This window comes from Diabrotica undecimpunctata, chromosome 4 (assembly GCF_040954645.1).
Source record: "Diabrotica undecimpunctata isolate CICGRU chromosome 4, icDiaUnde3, whole genome shotgun sequence".
In the NCBI taxonomy this organism is placed as follows: domain Eukaryota; kingdom Metazoa; phylum Arthropoda; class Insecta; order Coleoptera; family Chrysomelidae; genus Diabrotica; species Diabrotica undecimpunctata.
The window spans coordinates 9073974-9098660 of record NC_092806.1 but is presented as its reverse complement, the minus strand read 5'-3'; the positions used below and the strand labels follow the sequence as shown (position 1 = coordinate 9098660).

General features: G+C 32.9%; 2 protein-coding genes across 4 annotated transcripts in view; one reads left to right on the top strand and one right to left on the bottom strand.

Annotated features, from left to right (window-relative positions):
• Positions 1-611: 611 nt before the first annotated feature.
• On the bottom strand, positions 612-1545 carry LOC140438109 (INO80 complex subunit C). Of its 2 annotated transcripts, none has more exons than XM_072527822.1 (2): positions 1022-1545; positions 612-743 (listed from the first exon to the last, which is right to left on the bottom strand). In XM_072527822.1, exon 1 carries the CDS (start codon positions 1423-1425, stop codon positions 1063-1065), a length of 363 nt encoding a protein of 120 aa, XP_072383923.1. In that variant the 5' UTR covers positions 1426-1545; the 3' UTR covers positions 612-743; positions 1022-1062. The 2 variants fall into 2 exon arrangements, with proteins under 2 accessions (XP_072383923.1, XP_072383924.1); XM_072527823.1 differs by having other exon boundaries at positions 1026-1545.
• Positions 1546-11198: 9653 nt separating this feature from the next.
• Positions 11199-24687, top strand: part of LOC140439125 (carboxypeptidase E-like) — a 28624-nt gene continuing 15135 nt past the window's right edge. The window contains exons 1-2 of one of the 2 annotated variants that reach the window (XM_072528829.1): positions 11199-11676; positions 16323-16519. In XM_072528829.1, the coding sequence (XP_072384930.1) occupies positions 11457-11676; positions 16323-16519 (417 nt within the window). In that variant the 5' untranslated portion in view covers positions 11199-11456. The remainder of the gene's footprint in view (positions 11677-16322; positions 16520-24687) is intronic. The other variant, XM_072528828.1, reaches the window with a different exon arrangement.

The following is a 24687-nucleotide window of genomic DNA, read 5'->3' as shown; positions in this document are numbered from 1 at the left end:
ACACAGGAATATCCAACATTGTGCATGAGGTGTGTGCCGAAGAGGTGGACAGTGGCGTGATTATGCTTTTTATATAATTAACGGCACTGAATAGTGACTGCTGCGCTACTGGCAGCGTGGATAAATATGCAAGCAATGTGCTCATATTAGATCGGTAAAAAAATAAGGATTTGCACTGGTTCTTCGTAACTGGTATCTGCTGTATATGTGCTAATAGGCAATATTAATAGTAACTTAGAAATAAAAAGGTATTGACATGCAGCTTATTAACAAAATAAAACCACTTGAACAAAAAACGAAAGGTTTAAATGTTTTTTTTTTTGAAATTACATATATACTTGTTTATATATTCAACTTTTTGTACCATCACTATTTGTTTAGTATAAATACAGACATCACACTGCCAAGAAAATTAATAACCAAATTTTAAAACTATTTCATCTGATTTTACCCTGAAGTCTTGATTCACTGCTCTAGTTTTGGATTATTTTTTCTATTTTTATAAATACTTTTGAACCACTGCTATAATTTTCCAGATCTTACTTAAGTGACTTATACAATTCATTCATATTTTTAACTTATAATTTTATTATAAATCAAATGCCTATTAATTGTCCAAAAATTATAACTTTATTATCAGTTCTTTTATATTTACAATTATCTTCATACAAATCTTGCACATTAAACAAAAGGCATTTTAAAATTTTAACAATACTTTTGAATGTCATACCAAACATTGTTCCCTGAAAGAAAAAAAAATAATTAGGATTCAAAAAGTTCAGAATGCGCCAATAATGTCTAAGATGTATTTAAATTGACAATACTGTACATCATAAAGTTAATAAGAACAGACCTTGAAAAAAACCATGTAGAAAACAATAAAAGCACAAAAAACAATTCATTATTGATATGTGATAATAAATTCCAATTCTATGCTATAGCCGGTAAAAGGTATTAAACCTGGTAGAAAAACTTAAATTATTAAGGATACCTAATTAATTCAAAATTTGGTTACTTGTACCTACACATGCAGAATATACCCAAGACATTTATCAACTTTCATCAACCGACAATACTTGTAGCACCTCTTAAAGACAAGTACCCAGCCGTAATATCCATCGGTAGGTCTATAATTGTAGCATACTCATCCTTATTTGCAAACCTTAACCTTGTTTGTGGATCAGTGTATGGGGCAGGCAAACCAGACAGATCAGAAAACTTCTCGGGTGGCTTAAAAGAAGGTGGAGCGTTAATCGAGCCGTAATGGACACAATCTTCTGGCCATGGCAGAGCTTTCTCGGATGAAATGATTTGTTTCAACCCTTTCCAAACATATTTCTTTTTGTTAGCTTTTATTATGTGGAAAGATGATGCTTTAAATATGGGTTTTTGCTCTGGTTTCGGTTCTTCTGTGACTGTAGTCATTTTAGATATTTTTCGCACGTCTTTTAATCTTAAAAATAATAAAAATGCTTTTTATTTCAGCTTTTAAAACATAATCCTTTCCAAGTCAAAACAAAAACAACATCACAGTACATAACCCTCTAGTAAGGTAAGTTCTATAGAAAGATTTGGGAGAGAGTTTCTAGCGCCAAATGTGGACGGGCCGAAACTAATTTTATTTAGCGGCAAATTTAAAAACGTAGGTGAATTTTAGGCGGCAAACTGAATTTCGGGCGGCAAAATTCAAAAAGTATGCTTTTAATGGAAAATAAATATAGTCATAAAATAAGAAATAAAAACTTATTCTATGCCAAAAAATATATTCTCTCCTATTGATAAATAAATATACAGTCGGAAAAATGAAAGATTACCCATAAACGATCATATCAATCACTTATTTTGTATTTGTTAAATAACAAATGTTTGTTATAGAAAAGACAGCAAATACAAATTAAGTGATTGATATGATCGTTTATGGGTAATCTTTCATTTTTCCGACTGTATATGCCTCTATATTCAGTAATACTGGTTGGTTATAAGTTCCATACCTTCTAAAATACTCTTCCTTTAAGAACCATCTGTAGATAATAAAGTGTAAACTCTAGCATTTCTGCGATCTTGCTCTTCAGGATAATCACAAATTAGTATGTAACTATTGCTCAGAAGTAAGTCCATGAAAATCTATAATAATGAAATATTATTAAAATTAAGAATGTATGACTTTTTTTATAAAATAAGGCAACTTTAGGAATGCTATTATAAGAGTGAAGAGTTTTAATGATTTTAAATATATATAGTATATAAATAAGATTCATTTTGGTTAAAATTTAAAGGTAATTTTACTACAGAAGCAAAATGTACAAACTAGTATTGAGTTTTTATTTACTAAGAAAAATTTGGTAATAATTAGGTGCTGTTCTTACCTGGTGCTTGTAAAAGTAAACTCCTAATCCTCAGAATGTTTAATAGCCCTTCGTCCAACCAAAGAATATAGACGCATATCAGTGGCGGCTGGTGTGGTAAAATTTTGGGTAGGCCAAGCCAGCAAATTACATATAGCTATGTGTAATCAGTGGCGGATCCAGAGGGAGGGGTCATGGGGTCATGACCCCCCCCCCTTAAAAATATTTGAAAACTAACTTATCCTATTGGTGGTAAGACTAAAAGTGACCTTGCATCAGAGAAAAGTAATCACCCACAAGATCCATGACCTCCCCAAAACAATTTCTGTAGCCGCCAGTGTGTGTAATACATATTTTTTTTTTTTTGTGTGAGAGTGGGAATCTTCTAAAGACCGTACCAGATGAATCGTACCTGGCGTGTGTTGGATTCGGAGTACATCTGAACTATCAACGGTACACTCACTATCAACATTACTGCACTATTACTGCAACCTGGTAAAGTGTCAGAAAAACTCATTTTTATGTATCAGTTATAAAACGATCTCACTATTCCAAGAATAATTTAAAAAAATCAACCTCGATGGGCCAAACCACCAGTGCAACTAGTAATAACAGAAAACAGTGAAAATTGAACTAATGCTCGGCGATTGTGTTGCCATATATAAGTTGCATACAATCAGGCGATATAGAAATCATGCAAATGTGATTTTTTTTTTCGAATTTTACGAATTTTTTTAAATTTATTTGGGCAATCGTGCACTTGTTTGAAATTGTGTTGTTTGTTTAAAAATATGTTACAATTATAGATTATGTTACATATTTTTCCATCATAATTTAAAAGAAAATTTATATTACAATTCGATAATTACGTTACAAGTGACAACGATGATTGGCGTAGGCCCGATCGTCTGGTGCCTAAACAGCAAGCATAAACACGACAATATAAAACGTTGTCCGGCAAGCTGCTTAACTTCAAACGCTTTTTGTACGGGGATCTTATGTGACCTGGGTCGGCCAGTTCCGATCGAGCCTATTAATGATATTTAAAATGCCTGAATACGATTTGATGCTTTCTGTGGTAATATAATAACATAGTTGTTTTAACGGACGCTAATGTATTGAGTGATTTAGTACATTTAAAAGTTATTTACATGCATTAACATAATTTTTGAATATATATTTTTCAATTTTAAAGCTCTTAAAATTATTGGGTAGGCCCGGCCTATCCTGCCTACCCCCAAAAGCCGCCACTGACGCATATGCGTCTATTTTCTTTGGTCCAAACTTTAACTAACTTTCACCCATCCCTTCCCTTTTAGCAATGTTTATTAGATATATAAAAATTGATGTATACTGTATACTGTTTTTTATCTCCTATTTCCAAAATTTGGAATAGAATTTTTTTCATAAGGGGCGTGGATTACAATGTTACCACTAACACATTTTTTTTGGGTATACCTACTCAAAATTCTTTAGAAATAAGTTATTGTAAATTTAAGTTGGGATTTTATTAGAATTTGCTACAATCTTTGTTTTTTTTGGAAAACATTGTATAGTATAATCATTATTTGTACCATTTATACCTGACGGTTCGTAGACTTACTACGGTTGCCGTGGTCATACTCCACCTAACGTGACTAGTAGCGCCGTCGCTATTACGAACGGTTGGACCCACACAATTCACTCTCCCTGTCTTTCCGATTACACTTACACTATTATTTATGGTATATACTGTGAATATCATCGACAATATTGACATATAGTCAATTTGTATTGTTGAAAAAGTGTGCCTGTAGCATAGACAACCAGTATTTCATAATATTAAACAGCATTATAAGAAAAATTGCATTTTATAAAACTTTAGAACTTATTAAATGGACAGTTCTTTTCTAGTTACGGTTTGTAATTTCTGTGATCTTTCATGGAAAAAAAAATACCTAATAACATGAATTTCCAACAAAATTTGGCAATTCGTCACGACTTGGCGAATGGAGAAAATGTCCATTTTATATCACTTATAGTTGTAGACGGCAATCAATATTTATAAATAAACACCAGCATTGTTATTAAGCATTTTTAAGATATAACGATATTCACTCATCAAAATATTTTGTTAAGTTACGGAGATAATGTTTATGTTGCCTAAAAAAAATATTTCGCGGAAAAACTCATTAAAAAATCAATTAATTTTGTTCAGCGTGAATTCATCCAATCCACTCGAGATGTACAATCTTATTTGAACCACAATGACGCAAACGTCGCCTACATATTTTTTGTTTTTACGATAAATCTTTGACATGACCAACTATTTGATATACAAGGTCAATTTTTTATTATGTTTTAATCAGTATGATAACTCTTTGATATATGTACAGGTCGAGACGAGTTATATTAAATGAGTTTTGATTAGACGATCAATATTTTGGGTATCGTTGTGTGCTTTTTGTTAACAAGGTGTTAAATTTTTGTGTTATCTTTTAATGATTGCAGCATAGATACAATAGCCACAGTATATTGTATATAGTTTTGTAGTTATCTTATTAAAAAAAATCTTTTTTTGCATAAGTATGTCCAGAACGGTATAAAAATTTTTAAAACCATTCCCGCGACCAATTTATGGTTGCTGATTTTGCTGATCAATTGTATTTTAAGTCGATTGCTTGATCTTGAAATTGTTCTGGAATTATTATCGAAACTAAAAGTAGGTATTTATGTTTATCATTGATATATAAATCAGTCGAGTAGTTTAAAAATTCCTAAACAAGAGTAACGAAACTCTTGCAGAGTCCACCAGTTCCATACGGACACTACGAGGGTTGTCTTTTTAGTTTTACATATAGCCATATAGACAATAAATGTATAGATTTAAAGTACTTTTTTGCTTTTCAAAATATGTCCCACCAAGATCGATACCAAGTCCCACCAGATTTTTTAATCTTTGGGAACGTGAACGTTGAGACTTATGTCGGGACTATACGGTGGATGATTTGACAATTCGATGTTTTGAAGCTCCAAAACTCTATTGTCTTTTGTAAGTAATGGTTCTACGATCTTCTAAAGCAAGTTGCAAACGTGACCAGATTTTGACACAATATGTGCGACCATTTTCTTTGACACACATCGAGAACGAATAACTTTTGTTGGTTTTTCCTCATTGTGAAACACCCACACAGCAGATTGGTGTTTATATTCCGGTTTGTAGGAGTAAATCCAAGATTCATCGCCACTAATAATACTATAAACGTTTTTTGAGCTTCGTTTGTTGAACCGTTCCAATGTTTTTCAACACCAATTAACGCGATCCGCTTTTTGCTCTTCTGTGAGCAAATGAGGGATACAACTGCAGAACAATTTCGTAATACCCAGTTCTTTATGTAGGATCTTTTGTATCGAGGTCTTTAAAATGCCCAATGATACCTACAGGGTGTTTCAAAAAAAGGTAATCCCGTCTCTAGGGTAGGTAAAAAACTGAAAAATAATTGGGGTTTGCTTAGTAAAAAATTTTTGTAACGCCATCCGTTTTCAAGATACAGGGCGTCGAAGAAAAAATATTTTACGCATTTTTTACGATTTTGCCGAAACTACTGGCAACATTGTAATGAAATTTTATACGAATATGTTTTGGAAGCTAATACATCCCATGAATTTGTTTTTATATCTGATTCTCATAGAGGGCGCTAGTTACACGGATCGTACTAAGTATTAGTCAATATAACTTTTTTAAGAGTATAATTAATCAAAATTTCAAGTAAACTTAAACATCATTCAATTTTACACGAAAAAGGTACTCTTGGTAAAACTCGATACTGTGTACCGTTTTCGGAATATTTTAATTTGAAAATTATGAAGTAATAATTGATGCTGGTATAAAATAGTTAGTAATTAAACAAAACTCACAAGAAGAAAATTAAATTAATGGCTAAGAACATAAAATAAAATTCAATTATAGTAAGTGTTCAAAATGCCCTTCGTTTTCGCGAATACACAAGTCTATTCTTTTTTCTAAAGATTCCATTAACCTTCTAAACGGTAGGGGATCAGCTATGATGTCATTAAATTGACGTTGAATTCTTTCTTCCAATTTTTGGATTTACCTCTGTAGCATAGACTTTTTTCTTAATATACGACCAAACTGCGTAGTCCAAAGCGTTAAAATCGTATAACCGAGGAGGCCAATGAATCAGAGCTTCTGCACCTCTACCAATCCATCGATTCGGAAAACGATTACTCAACCAATTACGACACCTTCTATTAAAGTGTGGTGGAGCTCCATCGTGCATAAAAAATAAAGATCTTCGCTCGTTTCGCGTTAAATCTTCTAATATCTCGAATAAGGAATTGTTTAAAAAATCAAGATACATATCACCATTAAATTTCCAGGTAGAATATGATAACCTATTAATTTGTTACCTAAAGTTGCTGCCCAAACATTAACTTTAAATAAGTGTTGGCAATGTGATACCCTTTTGACTCGTGGATTCTCATCACACCAGTAGTGTGCATTATGGGAGTTAAACATACCTTGTCGCGTAAAGGTGGCCTCGTCCGTAAAAAGAATGCATTTTAAAAAATTTGGATTGTTTGCTGTCCTTTGTTGCAATGTTTCACAAAAATCCACTCTAACCGGTAGATCATCTGGCAAGAGCTCTTGGACTTGTCTATAATGATAAGGATGTAATTGCTGTTCTTTCAGTATCCGCCAAGTACTAGAAGAAGAAGTATTTGTTTGTCTTGCTATATTCCTTACGCTAACTGTTGGATCTTGATCAAGTAAATTTAAAATATTATTTTCTTTATTAATTGTTCTTGTTGTTCTTGGTCTACCAGAATTTATTTTATTTGGTCTCACATTCCCAGTTTCTCGACAACGTCGTTCAACGGCTCTAAATGTTTTTTTGCTTGGTAAGTTTCTTCTAGGAAATATTTCTGCATAACCTGTTACAGCAGCACTAGAACATCCTAAACATTCGCTTAAGGTTAATAACATGTCAGTGTATTCAATATTTGAGTACATTTTGATTTGATTTTACAAATAACAAGGTTTCAAAACTCTAATTATTGTTGATTTATCGTCATAACAATCAATAACTGTCAGCTTTCCATGGCACACTTGGAGAAAATAAAGGTATAGGGTAAATGCACCAGTTGTTGGCCATGTGCTAGTTATTGGCCTACTAATATGTTTTGATTAGAATTAGGAAAATGTTGGTATTTTGTTAATTCTAACTACTTTTTTTAAGTTTGGCAACATATCTCCTAGAGTATGACACATCTAGTTTCAAGGTAACCATTAAATTTTAGTCAGTATTCGATGTTGAATGAGACACTGTTGTGTGCCGCTAGTTTGCAACCGAAATTTTGTTATTTACCTATAGAAACTTGTGTTGGTCGGTAAGTACTATAAACTGCAATTTACTTTCTACTTTATATTTTATGTTTTTGTGAGAATCTAGTGTATGTCCTGTTCCAAACTGAATAACGAATATAACGTAAATTTTAAGGTGGCCAACTACTAATGCATGAAATTATCAATGTATCAGTTATTGGCCTAGATGGCCAATAACTGAAACATTAGATTTTGTAAGAATCTAGTGATTGACATATGTTAATAACCAGTGTTTTATATGTGGCCAATAACTAATTATTATAAATTGTTTTAGAAAATATGCCAAAACGATCTAAATCTGAAAACAATTATAAAAAAAAGTATTCCGAAGACGATGTTAAAAAAGCGTTAGAGTTAATTAACGATGGTATGAGTGAGCGAGAAGCCTCAAGAATTTTTAATATTCCCAGAGCCACTATAAGTTACCGGCAAAGTGAAAAATTTCATTACAAGATAACCCATGGACCAGATCCATTTCTTTCGAAGGATGAAGAGGAACAACTGAAACTCTGGATTTTTCATTGTCAAAATAGAGGATTTCCTGTTCGTGTTGACGACATTAAGGACTCCGTTAAATCATTTTTAGAGAGTAACCCTAGAGTTAATCCATTTGTTGAAAATAGACCAGGTAGAACATGGCTATCAGCATTTCTAAAGCGCAATCCCAACATTTCGCTAAGGACTTCAGAGGGAGTGACATCAGCAAGTTCAAACATTAACCAAAGGGATATTACCAAATGGTTTGGCAACATAAAATCTTATCTAAATAAAAAAGGACTTTCAGATGTTCTTCAAGACCCAACAAGAATCTTCAATGGTGACGAGACATGTTTTTATCTATGTCCCAAAAATAAAAAGGTTTTGGCTATGAAGGGTTCCAAAAACGTCTATGAAATTGAACATAACCCAAAGGTTAACTTAACAGTTATGTTCACATTTTCTGCAATAGGCAATATTTTACCTCCTATGATAATTTATCCCCATAAAAGATTGCCAAATGATATACTAAGTGCTGTGCCGAATTCGTGGGGAATTCTGAAGAGAAAAGTAGACAACCCATAGAAATGACCTCAACAAAATTAAAAAAAGGTGTAAAAGTTCACATTCCTATTGAAAAAGATCAAAAAAAGATAGAAAAAGCATTGAAAGTGTTTTCTCCTTTAAACCAGGAAAGTAGAAGTAACAATATTGAGGTTTTTGAGCCACCACTACCTGAATTTGTCAAAGTTCCTATACCAGAATCTCATTCTCACAAAATCATCAAGCTCTGTAAATAACCAAGATAATATTGACATTTTCAAGCATACACCAGAAGTGAATTCGAGATTATCTCCGCAAATATTTCTCGCCCACACTAAATCTCCAAGCCCTGATAAAAAAATTGTACCCAAACGAAAATTATTTGATGATATGATGATAATACAGATCAGTCCTCAACAAAAATTACAATTCTATCTGATAATTTATTATCAAATATTTCTTCACACTTTGAAAATCGAAACTTGGTATCAAACGTTCTTCCGCGTTTTAAAAATAAAAACTTGGTATCAAACATTCCATCACATTTTAAAAACCAAAAAGTTACTAAATGTGGGTGTTATCTATGTGTACTAAATATTACAGAGTGTAAAGAAGGCATTAGATGCCAAATGTGTCTTAGAACATATCATGTAACTTGCAAGATTCTATGGCGACACAGATCAAGTATATGTTTGCGAATCTTGCCAAAATAAAAAATAAAAGTTTACTTTGACATGTGCTTTTTTTGTGTCCACACTGATCACAAAATCCTTGCTTACCCAAACACCTACCTATCTGTCTATTTTAACTTACGAATTATTTGGTAAAATATCTCTTTAAAAAATGATGGCCAATCACTAACACATATGGTGTCAATAACTGGAACAGGGTGGCCAATAACTGGCTCATTTGCACGTTTACAAAAGAACACATATAAAATATTTTAATACATGAAATATTAACGTAATAAAATTTTGCAATATGTAGAAATAATAATAAAATTCCATGGTGTTAAAAATAGTTACAATAGGCCGCAGTGACAAAACATTTCATAGATATATCGACGTGCTCTCCTTAAGAGGCCAATAACTGGTGCTCTTACCCTACCTATTAGAACTTTATCATTACTACCAGCATCAATTATTATTACTTCATAATTTTCAAATCAAAATATTCCGAAAACGGTACACAGTATTGAGTTTACCAAGAGTACCTTTTTCGTGTAAAATTGAATGATGTTTAAGTTTGCTTGAAATTTTGATTAATAATTATACTCTTAAAAAATTTATATTGAATAATACTTAGTACGATCCGTGTAACTAGCGCCCTCTATGAGAATCAGATATAAAAACAAATTCATGGGATGTATTAGCTTCCAAAACATATTCGTATAAAATTTCATAACAATGTTGCCAGTAGTTTCGGCAAAATCGTAAAAAATGCGTAAAATATTTTTTTCTTCGACGCCCTGTATCTTGAAAACGGATGGCGTTACAAAAATTTTTTACTAAGCAAACCCCAATTATTTTTCAGCTTTTTACCTACCCTAGAGACGGGGTTACCTTTTTTTGAAACACCCTGTATATCTCCCGAAATACTACATCATCGTTAATTAGCTGACGATTCGTTGTTGGGAATGGAGCGGCCACGTTGAAATTGGCAGCACCAGTGGAAATAGTTGACTGGTATGATGCTTCATTCCCAAACACAGAAACCATTTCAGCGAGACATTGCTGTTGAGATAATCCTCTCCGAATTTTGTAAAAAATTATGGCTCGAAAATGTTGATCTCTAAAAATGGAAATTTTACTACAACTTTGTCAATAAAAGTAATTCATTTTATTGATCTCACGAGAATCGCAAAAAATGGCAAAAATCATTTGGCAGAAACATTTTTTTCTACGGTGTACAGATTCTTGGAAAATCGATTTTTTTGCGTTTTTACCCCCCTTTGAGGGCGGGTTTAGGGGAAAGCCAGAGGGTAAAAAGTGGAAAACTTTTTTGGGATCCCAAAATTAATATTCTCTGCAAAATTCAGCATGTTCGTATAATTTTTAGGGGTCAATTCTCTGACGGCTGGACTAAGAGCTAAATATATTTACTGAAAGTCACCCATTTGAAAACAAAATTGACCTGTCTTTTAGATTTATCACATCATTTAAGGTAATGAAAATCTTAATGGAGGAATTTTTTTAAATTGTCATCCTGTATTCATGAAGTACGGAAAAGATTTACGTCCCTTCTGTAATTGACATTGCATGTAAATAACAAAAGAACTTTATATGTTTAATGATAATAAAGTATGTTTGAATAATATTATTATTTATTTGTCCTTTGTGATGTAATCAAATTTTACACATCCCGTATGAACAGGAAGCGCGCTGATTATAACACTACATCTAATTAATGAAAACATTAACCTGTAAACTAAAACAAGTCTAGCAATAATAGTCTGTGAATTAAAAGTCAAATTGATCTGACAATTTAAAAATGTACGACCTTTGAATACCAAAAACTAATTATTTTCGAATAAAACCGAAACCTGTTTACCAGACACCGTCGAAAAAAAACTGCAACCATGCCTCTTCAGCGTAAGAACCCGGAAAATCCATATAATAGTCAAAGCTTCATCGCGCAACTGCGACGCTAGCTTTGGAAAAGCTGCGAAAGTATCGAAAACACTTTAGTTTGGAGATTCGTCGAGTATGTTGCGGTGTTTTGTGCTGGTTTTAGCTCTCCTGTCAGCACAGAGTTTCCAGTTTGAGTTTAAACATCACAACAACGATGATTTGGTGGCTGTTTTGCAGGATGTGAACGCGAGATGTCCGAATATCACTAGGATCTACACGTTGAGCGAGAATTCCGTGTTGGGGTTGCCACTTTACTTCATCGAGTTCTCTACTAACCCAGGGCGTCATGAAATTCGTAAGTAAATTAGTTATTTGTAGTTAAATATGAATAAAACTATATAATGTCATAGCCTTTGCTACATATTCATTAAATTATTAGTGATTGGTGGTAATTTATTTAAAGTTTTTTAGTACAAAACATATCATACGATTAACGGGTAACGGATCCTATTGAAGTGAACTACAGTCAATAGGAATAGTGTATAATAGTATAATAGTACATATTGATATCAAAATCGACATAGTTTTTATTTACATTATATTAATTATTTAATTTTTGTTTAATTATGTTTCGAAAACGATTTCCGAAGTGAAAACCGAAACGTCAAAATAAACGTATTTATAAATGAAATTGTGGTTAATTCCCATTAAAAATAGAAAACAACATTTGAAACAGTTATACTGCATGTGCTGTCACAATGTTTTTCTTTTCGAACTTGTTTTTCTTCCATTTTCTCTTCTATTTGTCACCTTTTATCAGCAGAATAATTCTTTAGAGTAATATATGTTTTTCAATATTTAGTTTATAAATGACAAAATAAGTATATTATTAATGGATTATTTCTTCTTCTGCCAGTGCCTATCCTCTATGGATGTTGGCTACCACAATGGTCCATCGTATTTTATTAGCAGCTGTTCGAAATAGGTCTGTGGTGGTCATACCTGTCCACTGTCTCAAATTCTTAAGCCAGGATATTCGGCGACGGTCCTGGTCCTCTATTTCCTTCTATTTTCCCTTCTAATATCAAAAGTAGTATTCTGTATTTATTTTCATTTCTCACTATATGTCCGAAGTATGCTGACTTTCTTCCTTTAATGGATTTCGAGACTTCAGGTTCTTTTTGTAAACGTTGCATTACTGCGTCGTTAGTTATATGATGTACATATGATATTCTGAGCATGCGACGATAGCACCACATCTCGAAAGACTGCAACCGTCTGCAAGACGCATCAGTGAGTGTCCATGCCTCTGCTCCATACATAAGAACAGAAAGCACATAACAATTAAGGATTTTGAGTCGGAGATGTAAGTTCAAGGTTAAATTGCAGAGAACTTTTTTCATCTGTTGGAAGGCACTCTTTGCTTTTTCGATCCTACATTTAATCTCGTATGAGTGATCCCAGCTGTCTGTGTTGTTGCATTCTAGGTATGTTCATACAATATATTTTATATTATATCCTAATAAGAATGTATTGGAGTGACTTCGAAACATATTTCTAAATAAAGATACATTTTGCTATATGCAAAACTATGTTTGAAAAATCTCAAAATGGTCCATTCCATTCTTGATTATTATTTTTTTTATTATTACTTAATAATTTATTAAAATTTAAATGGTAAAACTTAATTTAAAATATAATAAATCTATTCAAAATCTCCTTCCTCTTTTTATAGACACTTCGATCTAATTTTATTGTTCAAGAAACTTTTATTGCATACTTATATCATGTATAAATGATTCGAATACACCTTTTGAGAATTAATAATTGATTAAATAATTATTAAACATTTTTATTATGTCAATATTTTGCACCGATAATTATTATAAAACAAATTAAAAGAAGCAATGTCTTTATTCTACAATAAAGTAATTTTTGAATGTTGAAAAACATTTTGCTTTAACAGTATTTGCAAGCATCGAAAAATAATGAATATTATATGGGTGAGAAATAATGTTATTACTTATTTCTCCCCATATAAGGTATTATTAAATTGTTTAAGACCCCTCATAGAATATACACTATCTGGACAATTTTTTTGTCTAGAAAATAACGTTTTTTGGGTAAAAACCGGAAAATCGACATTAGGAATCGCCAAAAGTTTTTTCTGGTCCCTATTTTTTGTTATTCTTGTGAAGCTTTTTACTTGTGGTATCTTAACCATTTCGGCCCCCTAGGGATAAAAGTTTAAAAATACGTACTGGCTCAAATGCGTCCCGATTTAAACGTAGTTTTGCTTTAGTGATATTCTTAGTGCAAAAGCAAGAAAATGAAACTAAATTGACGATACTTCGTAACCTCTGGCGTCAGTTACAGTTTATTTTTTTTTTCTTTTCAGTATTTATATCAGTGATACACCATATCCTAATAGTATAGTATTTTTCTAGAAATGTCCCTGATTTTCTTGGAATAACTCTAGTGGGACAATAATGTCCCAGTGGTATTTTTAAACGGGATATATTTAACCCATTGGTTTTTTTGCAGTATTTCGAAACGATGGCTTTCTGAAAAGGAGCTTTAATCTTTAGCTGATAACTTTCCATTGAAAGTAAGCCGGACCCTTTTGAGATGACAACGACAAAAACTATGAGACAGAGACAACATCTTCTGATACGGATGATCAAGAAGACGGGAAAAACTTAGTCATCCACGATACCTATGGTATAAAAATGCTCTGGTGGGACCTCTTCTACGTTATGGAAGCCTAGATGTCCTGTCGGCTGCAATAACTCCTACAAAATTTTAACACATATTTGTAATGTCCAGATTGAAGCCACACGGCTCTCACTCCCTCTAAAGGGAAGATTCCACCCATCCAAAAGGATTGAGCTCTGGGATGGGGGGGGGGGATCTTTTCGTGTTATCGAGCCCTAAGTGACTTGATATGCTGACGTATCTCGGAAAACTTTTCGTACACACCTGGACCTCGAGAGTAGTAGAGCTTTTTGCTTGGTTTTGTTGGAAAGTTTCATCAGACTCAGCTTTTTTCTATTTTCTAGTAGTAGAGAGAATAGTATAGTTTGGGTAGTTTTCGTTCGTTATCGTCTCCGTATTTAAATTTTAAGATCAAAGGCATCAAAATTTGCTTGCAATGTAACTTCTAACATCAGTGTTTAGAACTCCAATTTCTTCAGGGATTCTTCTAGACTGTAAAAACGTCCTTAAAGTTTATAGAAACCTTTGCATAGTAATTTAACGGAATAACATTTAGAACCTAGTTGATAATTTTAACATATTTGTGCGAAAAGTAATAACAACATTCTTTGAATGTAAAATTACCACAAATAGTTTGACTATCATTGATTGTTAGTTTATTATTTTACATTTTGCACAGTCTTGAAATATTTTCATTACAAATACCTTTACGACAAATTTACGTGGTATACATTAGAAACTACATATATATATATATATATATATATATATATATATATATATATATATATATATTTATATATTTAAAACTCTCATGCATTGAGTCCACTCCAGTGGATAGGTTTTTTTAACTCCAAAAAATATATTTTATGAAACTTTTGCAAAATGCATGAAATCCCTTTCAGTGGACTCTAATGAAGTAACTACTACCGCCATATACAATATTTATTTTGAAAGTCAAAGTTTGTTTATGTTAGTATCTATAAATCACCTGACGCGATGGCCACCTGTGAATTGCCTCAAATAAGCGACCGTAGGTTCTATGGAAAATCAAAACAAAAGGTAAAAAAATAATTTTTCTTATAGAATTATATATTTTACACAATTAGCCTTTATTATAATTTCGAAATAATTGAAAAACTCACTGAAAATATCACCTTGAAGTCATGTCCACTAGAGATGGAAATCATGCAATATGTAACTTCCACTCTTCTGGTATGTTTTATGAGTATAATTTTCAGAGATTTAGTAGGTTTCTTGTTCACATATTTTTTGTTATTTTCTTGTCAAAGGTTTATTATTTATTTAGGGATTTTCGAGGGCATTTTTTTATTTACTTACCTATATTATTTTAGTAGAAATAAATTAACTTTATTTATTGACATAACATTACTTCTTCAATGGGAAACTTTATTCTATTTCAGAAAGTACTTTTTGCCGATAAAGACGACAATAGGGATGAAACACCTTTATGTTTACAAGTAAATGAAGAATTTATAGGTATTGACAATGATGACATTATTTATGATTTACCAGAAGTTTCAGATTTGGAATCTGATTACAATGACGAAGAGACGTATTTGCTCGAACATGTAACCGCTGAAGACCAAATTGTTTAGAGTGACTTAGAAGAAATACAGCTAGAAAACAGCGACGATGATATGAGTGAAGATGACATTCCATTAGCTCAGCGTATTTTGGCATTTTCATCAAAACATAAAAATCAAAAGAAAAAACCAAAAAAGGCTGGGAAAAAAGACTGGAAATGGTGGACAGCATGTATGGGCCAACAACTTTGCCACAGTTTAGAGGAACAGAAAATATTCATGTTCAAGGAAACAATCAAATTGATTATTTTTTATCACTGTTCACCGCAGACATAATGGATGATATGGTCTTTCAGACCAATTTATATGCTGGTCAAAACAATAAATTAAATTTTGGTTTTACAAAATATGAGGTATATGCTTTCTTGGGCATAAATTTAGTGATGGCGTACATCAGATATTCCAGAATAGGGCTTTACTGGTCAAGTGGTAATGGCCTGATGATGGATCTTATTGCAAATGCTATGTCTGTTAATAGATTTAAATCTATTTTTAGGTTTTTTACATTTCGTAAATAATAATAATGAAAATCAAATGATCTAAGTATTTTCAAATGAAAATATTAAAATACCATCTATGTTGTTTATACAAATATACGGTTTCAAGTACCTAAAACTATTAAACGCTGCAAAAATTATATTTAATATTTTACTAATTATTAATTTAATTTCATTTCCAGTTAAACCTGAGTTCAAATACATCGCTAATATGCACGGAAACGAAGTTTTGGGCAGAGAATTGCTGCTCAAGCTGGCAGATTTCCTCTGCGATGAGTATATGAAGGGAAATAAACAAATTAGGTCTCTAATCAGAACGACGAGGATCCATCTGATGCCGAGCATGAATCCTGATGGATGGCAACTGGCAACTGATACTGTAAGTCAATTATAAAATAAAACGGTTTTCATTAATAGGAGATGCTTAATCCAAGTAAATTATTTTTTAATATTTAATTATCCATAAAAAAATATATAGTTGAATTGAATTTATTTTATTTACTCTAATTATAATTACAATATATCTTAATATAGTATAATAAGTAATTTTAGCGTCGTTGTGTGTATTGATGCATAATTTTCTACCAGTAAAAAATCTATTTTCAGTAGTAATATCCCTAGGACATTGATAACAGACGAGATAATTTCATGACAATCGAAAGCTCGTTCCTTGGTAACAGCACGAAGCTGAAGGCCGAGTGCTTTTACCAAGCAACGAGCTTGAGAAATTTGTCATGAAATTATGAGGCATTCATCAATGTCCGAGGGATATTCGGCGGATAATTTTTCGAAAAAAAAAAACATAACTCAACATAACGAAACATTTATTTATTAAAAGTACATGGATTTACGTTTACATGGATCTGCTTGTAGTTTCTTCCTGATTGCATCGCGGGCATCTCGGGCTGGTTTAAACACTATATTGTTAAACAAGTCAATCATAATATTATAGTCATTATAGTACTTTTCTTGCAATAGTTTGCACGAAACGTTCCACATTGTCTTCACCGTTGCCTCTTTAAATTCGTCCCCGTTTTTCTTTCTCATATTGACGGCCCAATCTTTTAGTATCAACGTCTTCTAAGCTTCTATGTTCATTCAACTCATATTCTCGTCCGCAGCAAAATTCCATGAATATTCCCCAAATATATTTGTGACTGTAGGTTGTATTTCTGGGAATTTTTTCTTTGATTTTATTTTATACTTTGAACATTCTCATTGCCGAAACGTGACATTTTGAAATTTATTTGGATGAAGTTGTCAAACTCGATCGTGTTGTCATAGGGATTGAAAATTGCACTGAATGCAATTATCAGTCTAATGTTGACATGATTGGGTGAAATTGTTCCACATGACACAAAATGACGAAATTTGAATGGTTGTTAGAACAGTCGAAAAATTATCACAATAATTACTACCTTACTTATTTATAATAATTAGTTGGAATCGATTAATCAGTTAAATATATTAGTGCAGTATCCTGTTATGATTTCTTTTTAAATTCACGAGGATGTTAAGTTTAACGACAGAGCGTTTATTACAGACCTTACCACTTTATTCTTAAAGCGTTGAAGAACTGCAAGGTTGTACTTGTTAGCAGTGCCTCTTTTTCAAGTTACATCATCTATCGAAGGTTGGAAATTATGGCTACACTGATCTTCATGATTGCCGATACTCTTCCCACATTTCGCTTTCCTTGAATTTTGCCTTCAACAATGTGTTCCACGTTTGGTACTCTTTAAATCCACTTTAGATATGTTCAACAAAGTATATCCAACAGGAGTAATACCCGAATATTGGTTACTATCCACGTTTGTAACACTACCAAAGTCAGTACATGCGACCATCGAGCAAAAAAACAAAGGAGGGCATCTAATCGTTATGAAAAGGAGACCAAAATTAATAAAAGTTGCCTCTTAATATGGAGGACATATCCGGGAATGCAAAGGAGCCAAATTTAAAGTAGCTATAAAATATTTTTCAGAATAAGTCTTAGACGAGAAAGTTTTATTTAAATAATAACGATAATAGTCTAAAATGTAAAACAATTACTAAAAAACTTCAATATAAATAAGCTTTCATGTAGCAGTTGGGATAAACAATAACATAACCCAACTAAATTTTATTTCTTAAACAAGGAAAGTGACTCTCTTTCCCTGTTTAATGTGGCCTCACAAAATAGCACTTCCCGTCTAACAATATTTTTGCCTCCACTACCTTTACATTCCCTCTTCTGTCTTTTTGCTCGATGCATGCGACAGAATGCTCCCAGTGCAGAACAATTTCCTTAATAAGCCACACACTTAAGATATTTCTCAAAATAATACATGGAAGACTATACAAAAAAAAATAAAAGAAGATATAGATGACATCCAGTTTGGATTCAGAGGAGGACTAAGAACGAGAGAGGCTCTGTTCACTTTTAACTCGTCTCTACGTGATATTATTTCATTTTGCTTGTTTCTTAATTTATGAATTTCCTGTTTCCCATTTGTTAGCTTTCTACGTAAAACTTTTAGGCTGTTATTTTCATTTATAATGCTTTTAATATTATCGAAGATGATAGGAGAATGTCATTAGGAGAAATTTCCTTAAATTTCTTCTGATGACCTTCGAAACAGTTTTATTCATTTCTCGTAGAGTGTGGCTGTCTGCAGTCTTATTACGTCTTATTTGTCTTCTTCTTTGGTCCACAACGTTTCAGTATATGGACTTATTTTACTATCTGATTTTCTTTTAGGACAGTGCACTCAATGACTTTCTTGTACGGCATTTATGATGCAATTATTTAAGTCGTTAAGACCGTTCTCGGAAATTTCATGCAGTGCATCTGGGGGTGTCCAGATATCATGAGATTTACTTTTAATCATTAAGTTGCTTTCTCTTTTTATGATAGTTTGGACTTTCGCCCGTATCATTAAGTGGTCATTCCTTGTAATGACCTTGTTGAGTACTGTTACATCTTTAATTATTTGATTTTTGTCACTTATGATGTAGTCAATTTCGTTACTTGTTCTACCGTTTGGACTTTCCCAGGTCCATCTTCTGTGCATCTTTTTGTGAAAGCTGTACATGTTGAATAAATTATTCTGGAGTAGAAATTCTAGTAGCGTTTTTCCTTAGTCATTTCTTCCTGGAGAACTGAATTTTCCCAAGGATGTTTCTAGCTATTCTTCTTTTACACCTATGTTTGCGTTGAAATCGCTACATAAAATTGTGAATTGAGGATGAGAGTCATTAAGCGCACTAGATATATCGTCATAAAACATTTTGATTTCTTTGTCTGTATGGTCTGTTGTTGGAGCGTATACTTGGATAATTTTGAGTTGATATCTACTGTTCAGCTTCAGAATAAGATATGCCAGTCTAGATGATATATTTTGGATGTTTATTATCTTGTTCGCCTGGTTTTTATGGACAAAGAAACCGTAGTCTCCAACTGATGTAGTTTCAGTGCCAATCTGATAGAATATAGCCCCCATTGCAGTGTTTTCAAAGTTTCAAAAAAACTTTGAAACTTTGAAAAAATTTTGCTAAGCTTTAAATGAAATATGAATCTTAATTTTTTTTTTAAATAAATTGAATAGTGTGAAGCAATTATTAATTTTCGAATATTTTAAAAATAAAAATTTTGACTATAAAGCGTGTCCAAAGAAAGTGTGCCCCTATTCTTAACTTGATATCATTGTCTTCGTTTATGTTTCTGATAAATTGAAATTACAATTAATTAAAATTATATTTAATATGCCCACAACGTAAAATTCAGATCAATTGCTTTAATTTTCCTATGTTCTCTCTTAAACGACCACTCCTCTTTAGCGACCAGCTTTTGGCTGCCCGAGAGTAATCGCTATTGGAAAGTTTTACTGTAGTAAACTATCAGTATTTAGATTTAAAATAAACATTTCACACTTTATAATTAAAACTTAGTAGTGACCGCATATGGTATACTTACGAATTATGGTGTAAAATATTATACAATATTGTTACGCTAGTGATATTTGCTATCTGGACGGTGAAAAGATAAGACAATAATATCTATGAGATCATTCAGCTGGTTTTAATTTATGAAATTGGTGAATATATGGAACAAGATAAGATAATAAATGACGTGACCGCACAAGAACTATTACAGTTGGGACTGTAGATCTTTACTAGTTCAAATAAAAATGAAGCAAATGAAATAACAGTATGAAATTGATATTAAAAATGTCGCCGCTATTATTTCGACCAATATCTACATGGTTGCGTTTTGACATAATCAAAGAATACAAATTTGGAATGTTAATTCAACTCATTCTTTTTTACATTAAATAGTTGAATTCAAATTTGAGTGAAACGTAAATCATTGTAGAAAAAATGGTTAAAGTATAATTGACTGTTTTATATAGCTTTCTCTGTTTGATATCTCCATTTTCCTAGTGTTCATCAAAAACTGCTCAATTGCATAAGATAATTATGGGTCTTTATTATTTGACAGTCGTGATATGAGTATTATATCTAATATATATTGGATTTTAACCGCCAAGGTAAGATTGACTACCCCGGATAGCGGGAAATTGTTTTTTTGCGGTTTCCCAATCTCACCACTCAATGATACCTGTCCGTCCCCCGAGAAAATAGCTGCAACTATTTTCTCACCTGAACTGGCCAAGGTTGAGACTGTCTATCGAAGTCCGACGAGGCCTGGCCGTTAACGCAAGCGATCAATAACACGAATTTTAGTGCAATACACTAGTTGATCGTAGACGTATAAACGGCTTGCATGAACAATGGTCACTAGAGAACACGGTTTTCGTCTTTGCCAGTTCAGCTCACGCACACTTACACTCAAAAAACATTCACACACACACAACACTCATACTGGCATGATGGTGAAAGGGTACCGAAGCTACCTCGCCATTGGCGCCCCTGGCCGACAACTGAATCTTGGGCCCGCCACAAATTCTAGGGTCGGCTGAGAACGTCTAAACGACTGATGGAACTAAAGTAACATCAAAATGGTAGCGTCCATCACTGTCATGCCATCACACTTAGTCACACTGGGCTAGCTGTGGCAAGACCGTCTCTCGAAAACTCGGTCTTAGTCACATCTAGCTCAAAAAACACAAACACAACACTCTGGAAAGAACATCACATCCAAAAAAAACCTTCCACCTCTGATTTAACTGGCGACATCTCAACAGCCTCCAAGATGCTCCACTACACACGCCACGACAACTACCACAGTGCCTTTTTCGGTGATGTTATGCCTTTTATTGTGCCACACCAACAAGATTCAAAGCAAGCCTGAAGAGGATCACAAGATTCTAAACGGGGACACACGTAAAATTCCTTTTGAAATAAAGAATCCTTACCCTAACCCCCAAAATGAACATTGGAAGAAGATTCAATAGAGGGTATATCTATCAATGGAGAAATTTTGAATAACTTACGTTTTTGCAGACGATACAGTAATAATAAGGTATGAGGATAACAACAATGATTTACAGAACGTAAAGCAATGAATGTTGTCGTGGATACGAGCTGAAGATGAAATTGAAGAAAACTAAATGTATGATGATGACTAAATCAGCAGATGCAAACATCCAATTGATTATTGAAGATACTGTAATTGGCAGTGTACATCAAATGTAGACCAAAGCAAACAAATCAAGACACATATTGAAATAGCACGTACATTATTAGTTAAACTTAAAAAGTTTCTATGTTGTCAGGATATAAGGTTAGAGCTACACCTAAAAATTCGTCTGAGTTACGTATTCTCTATTCTAAAAAATGAATTCTCTATTTTTTCCTAATTACAATAACATAAAAGTTATCAGGGATAAAATAGGAAGTTTTAATACTTATGAGCAGTTGTGTTAATAAAACGTAAATATTTGATCATACTGTTTAATTGTATGGAATAATTACTGTTATTAACAATTTTTTTATATAGATATTAGTATTTTACAATAAGTTCTGTTCAGTCCAGTCGATTAGTGTTATCACTACCTAGGTATATCACAGAAGTTGACAACACAGATACTGTTTATTTAAACTATATAGAAAATGAAATACTTTTCGGTAAAATAAAATATTTACTGATACCACATAATTTGAGGATATGCAAAGGTCCCATTTACACTTAAAATCAAATGTTTGCAAAATAATAACTTTTACTTAATGTAAAATTAGATATCTACGCTACTCTTCAGTAAAATATCATAATGTTCACTCTAACATCGTTCCCAATTTGCTTGTTCCCGTAAATTTTCCATCGAAATTACGTGCTTACTATACCAATTAAATTTAAATTATGTTACCCATCACGTATTATGTACAGACTAAATCTAACTTTAAATATATTGAAATCTCCAATTATAAACTATAAACCCTAGCATGTAAACCTTAGAATCAAATTATAACAATATGAAAAAAACCCTAGCTTTCAAAATATAACTTACTCGCCTACTAGAAAGAAGTATTTCTACACTTTTGCATTCGATTAAAAAGATATCGCAAGTGAAATGAAAAACTAATCTGACGGATTAGTCTCCAGACATATATTTATATAAAAAAAGAATAACTCTCTGGTTATATGTGTACACAAATAGCTGACAAAGAGATATAAAGGGGTATTACAGCATCCCCTGGTAAATAGTTACCATTAATTAAAATTATATTAAATGATTATTATGATGAATATCCCAGATTTAGCCATACGGCTCACACTCCCTCTAAAGGGAAAATTCACTCATCCCAGATACCTACGGTATCAAAAGGATTGAGCTCTGGTGGGATTCTTTCCGTGTTATCGAGCCCTGGGAGACTTGATATGCTGGAGTATCTCCCAAAAATTTTCATACACATCTGGAAGTCGTGAGGAGTACAGCGTTCTGCATGGCCTTATAAAGATGTTCATTTAGACCCAGCTGTTTTATGTACGCTAAAAGGTTTTTGGGAATAACACCAGTAGTAAATAGAATAATAGGTACTGTCTGGGTACTTTCCATTCTCCATTGTCTCCTGATTTGTATTTCTAGATCTTTATACTTGGCGATCTTTTCGTTGTATTTAACACGCCAATTATTACTGTAAGGTATCGCCACATCAATAAGTGTTGTTTGCCTGGTAAGTTTATTAACTAGTATAAGATCCGGTCTATTATGTGCCAGTGGTTGGTCTGTGAGCACAGTGCGGTCTCAGTATAGCTTGTAGTTGTTATTTTCAAGTATTCTGTCAGGGACCTATTGATAGTAAGGAAGATGGTCGGTTTGGAGAAGTCCCTGTTTGTCAGCTAGTTCTTGGTGGATAATCTTTCCTACTGAGTCATGGCGTTCTTTATAATCAGTACCGACAAATGCCTGGCAGCCCCCGGTAAGATGTTGGATGGTTTCTGAGGCTTGGCATCCATATCGGTATTTGTCATTTTGGACATGAGGATCTTTAACAATATATTTCAGTTAATTTTTGTTGGAATAACCTGATCCTGCATGGCAAGTAGGAAACCCTCAGTCTCGGGAAACATCTTTTCTGATGTCAACCAATAGTTCGACGCTGTATTGTCGACATATTCTTGGCTGATCTCATTGAGATGTCGCCCATGCAGAGGTTTACTCATCCAGTTGCGCATTTTTTCTTGCTTAGTCAGGTGGTTTATGTGCATTTCTTGTTTCCTCAGTTTAAGCGGCGTTGTATCGTCTATTGCGCAAATTTCTCGATGTAAAGTAGATGTCTCAGCTTGTACCTAAAAAAAAAGTTCTTAAATTAGAAATCTGTTTATCCAGTTGCTCGCCTATGTCCATAAGTTCTCTTCCCCCTTAATATCTCGGTAATGTTGTTCTCTCTATTGCACTGCGTGGATGGTGTTTTTGCGTTTTTTGTGAGAAGTGTTCTTACTTTTCGCTGAAGACTTTCTATATCCGTTTTTGACCACTTGATAATACCAAATGAGTAGCTAAACGCGGAACAGGCGTACGTATTTAATGCCTTAAACACATTTTTGCTATTAAGATATGACCGATTTAGCTGTCTTCTTACTCTTCACACAAACTCATAAGTTAGTTCGGGTTTTATTATTTTATGGTCAATTTTTCGCTCTTGCTGTACTCCGAGATATGTGTATATATCATTTTCACCCATTGCCTCAATGTTTATACTTACATTATACTTACATTGAATATTATGACAATTATTATTATTCAATAAATAAGTAAATATGCCAAAAAATTATTATTTGGCAAAACTAAATCTGCTGAGGTCCTACAGTCGATTCCTAACCTCTGACAGGGACGGCACTGGAGGGAACTCTTATCTAAACCAATCCTTGATTGAAAGGAACAAAAAACCAAATTCAGCGATCTTTTTAATTGCTAATATACACAAAAACCTTAAAACGGTAACATGACATATAAAAATAGTAAAGAGGCTACGCCGGATCGTTTGAAAAACGATTTCGAAACGACAAAGTAACATTATTTTCAACTGAAATTGTAATTAAATACAGAAATTCCTAGAACGCCTTATTTCCTTTTACTCTTTTACTCATACTTTTGTAATAGT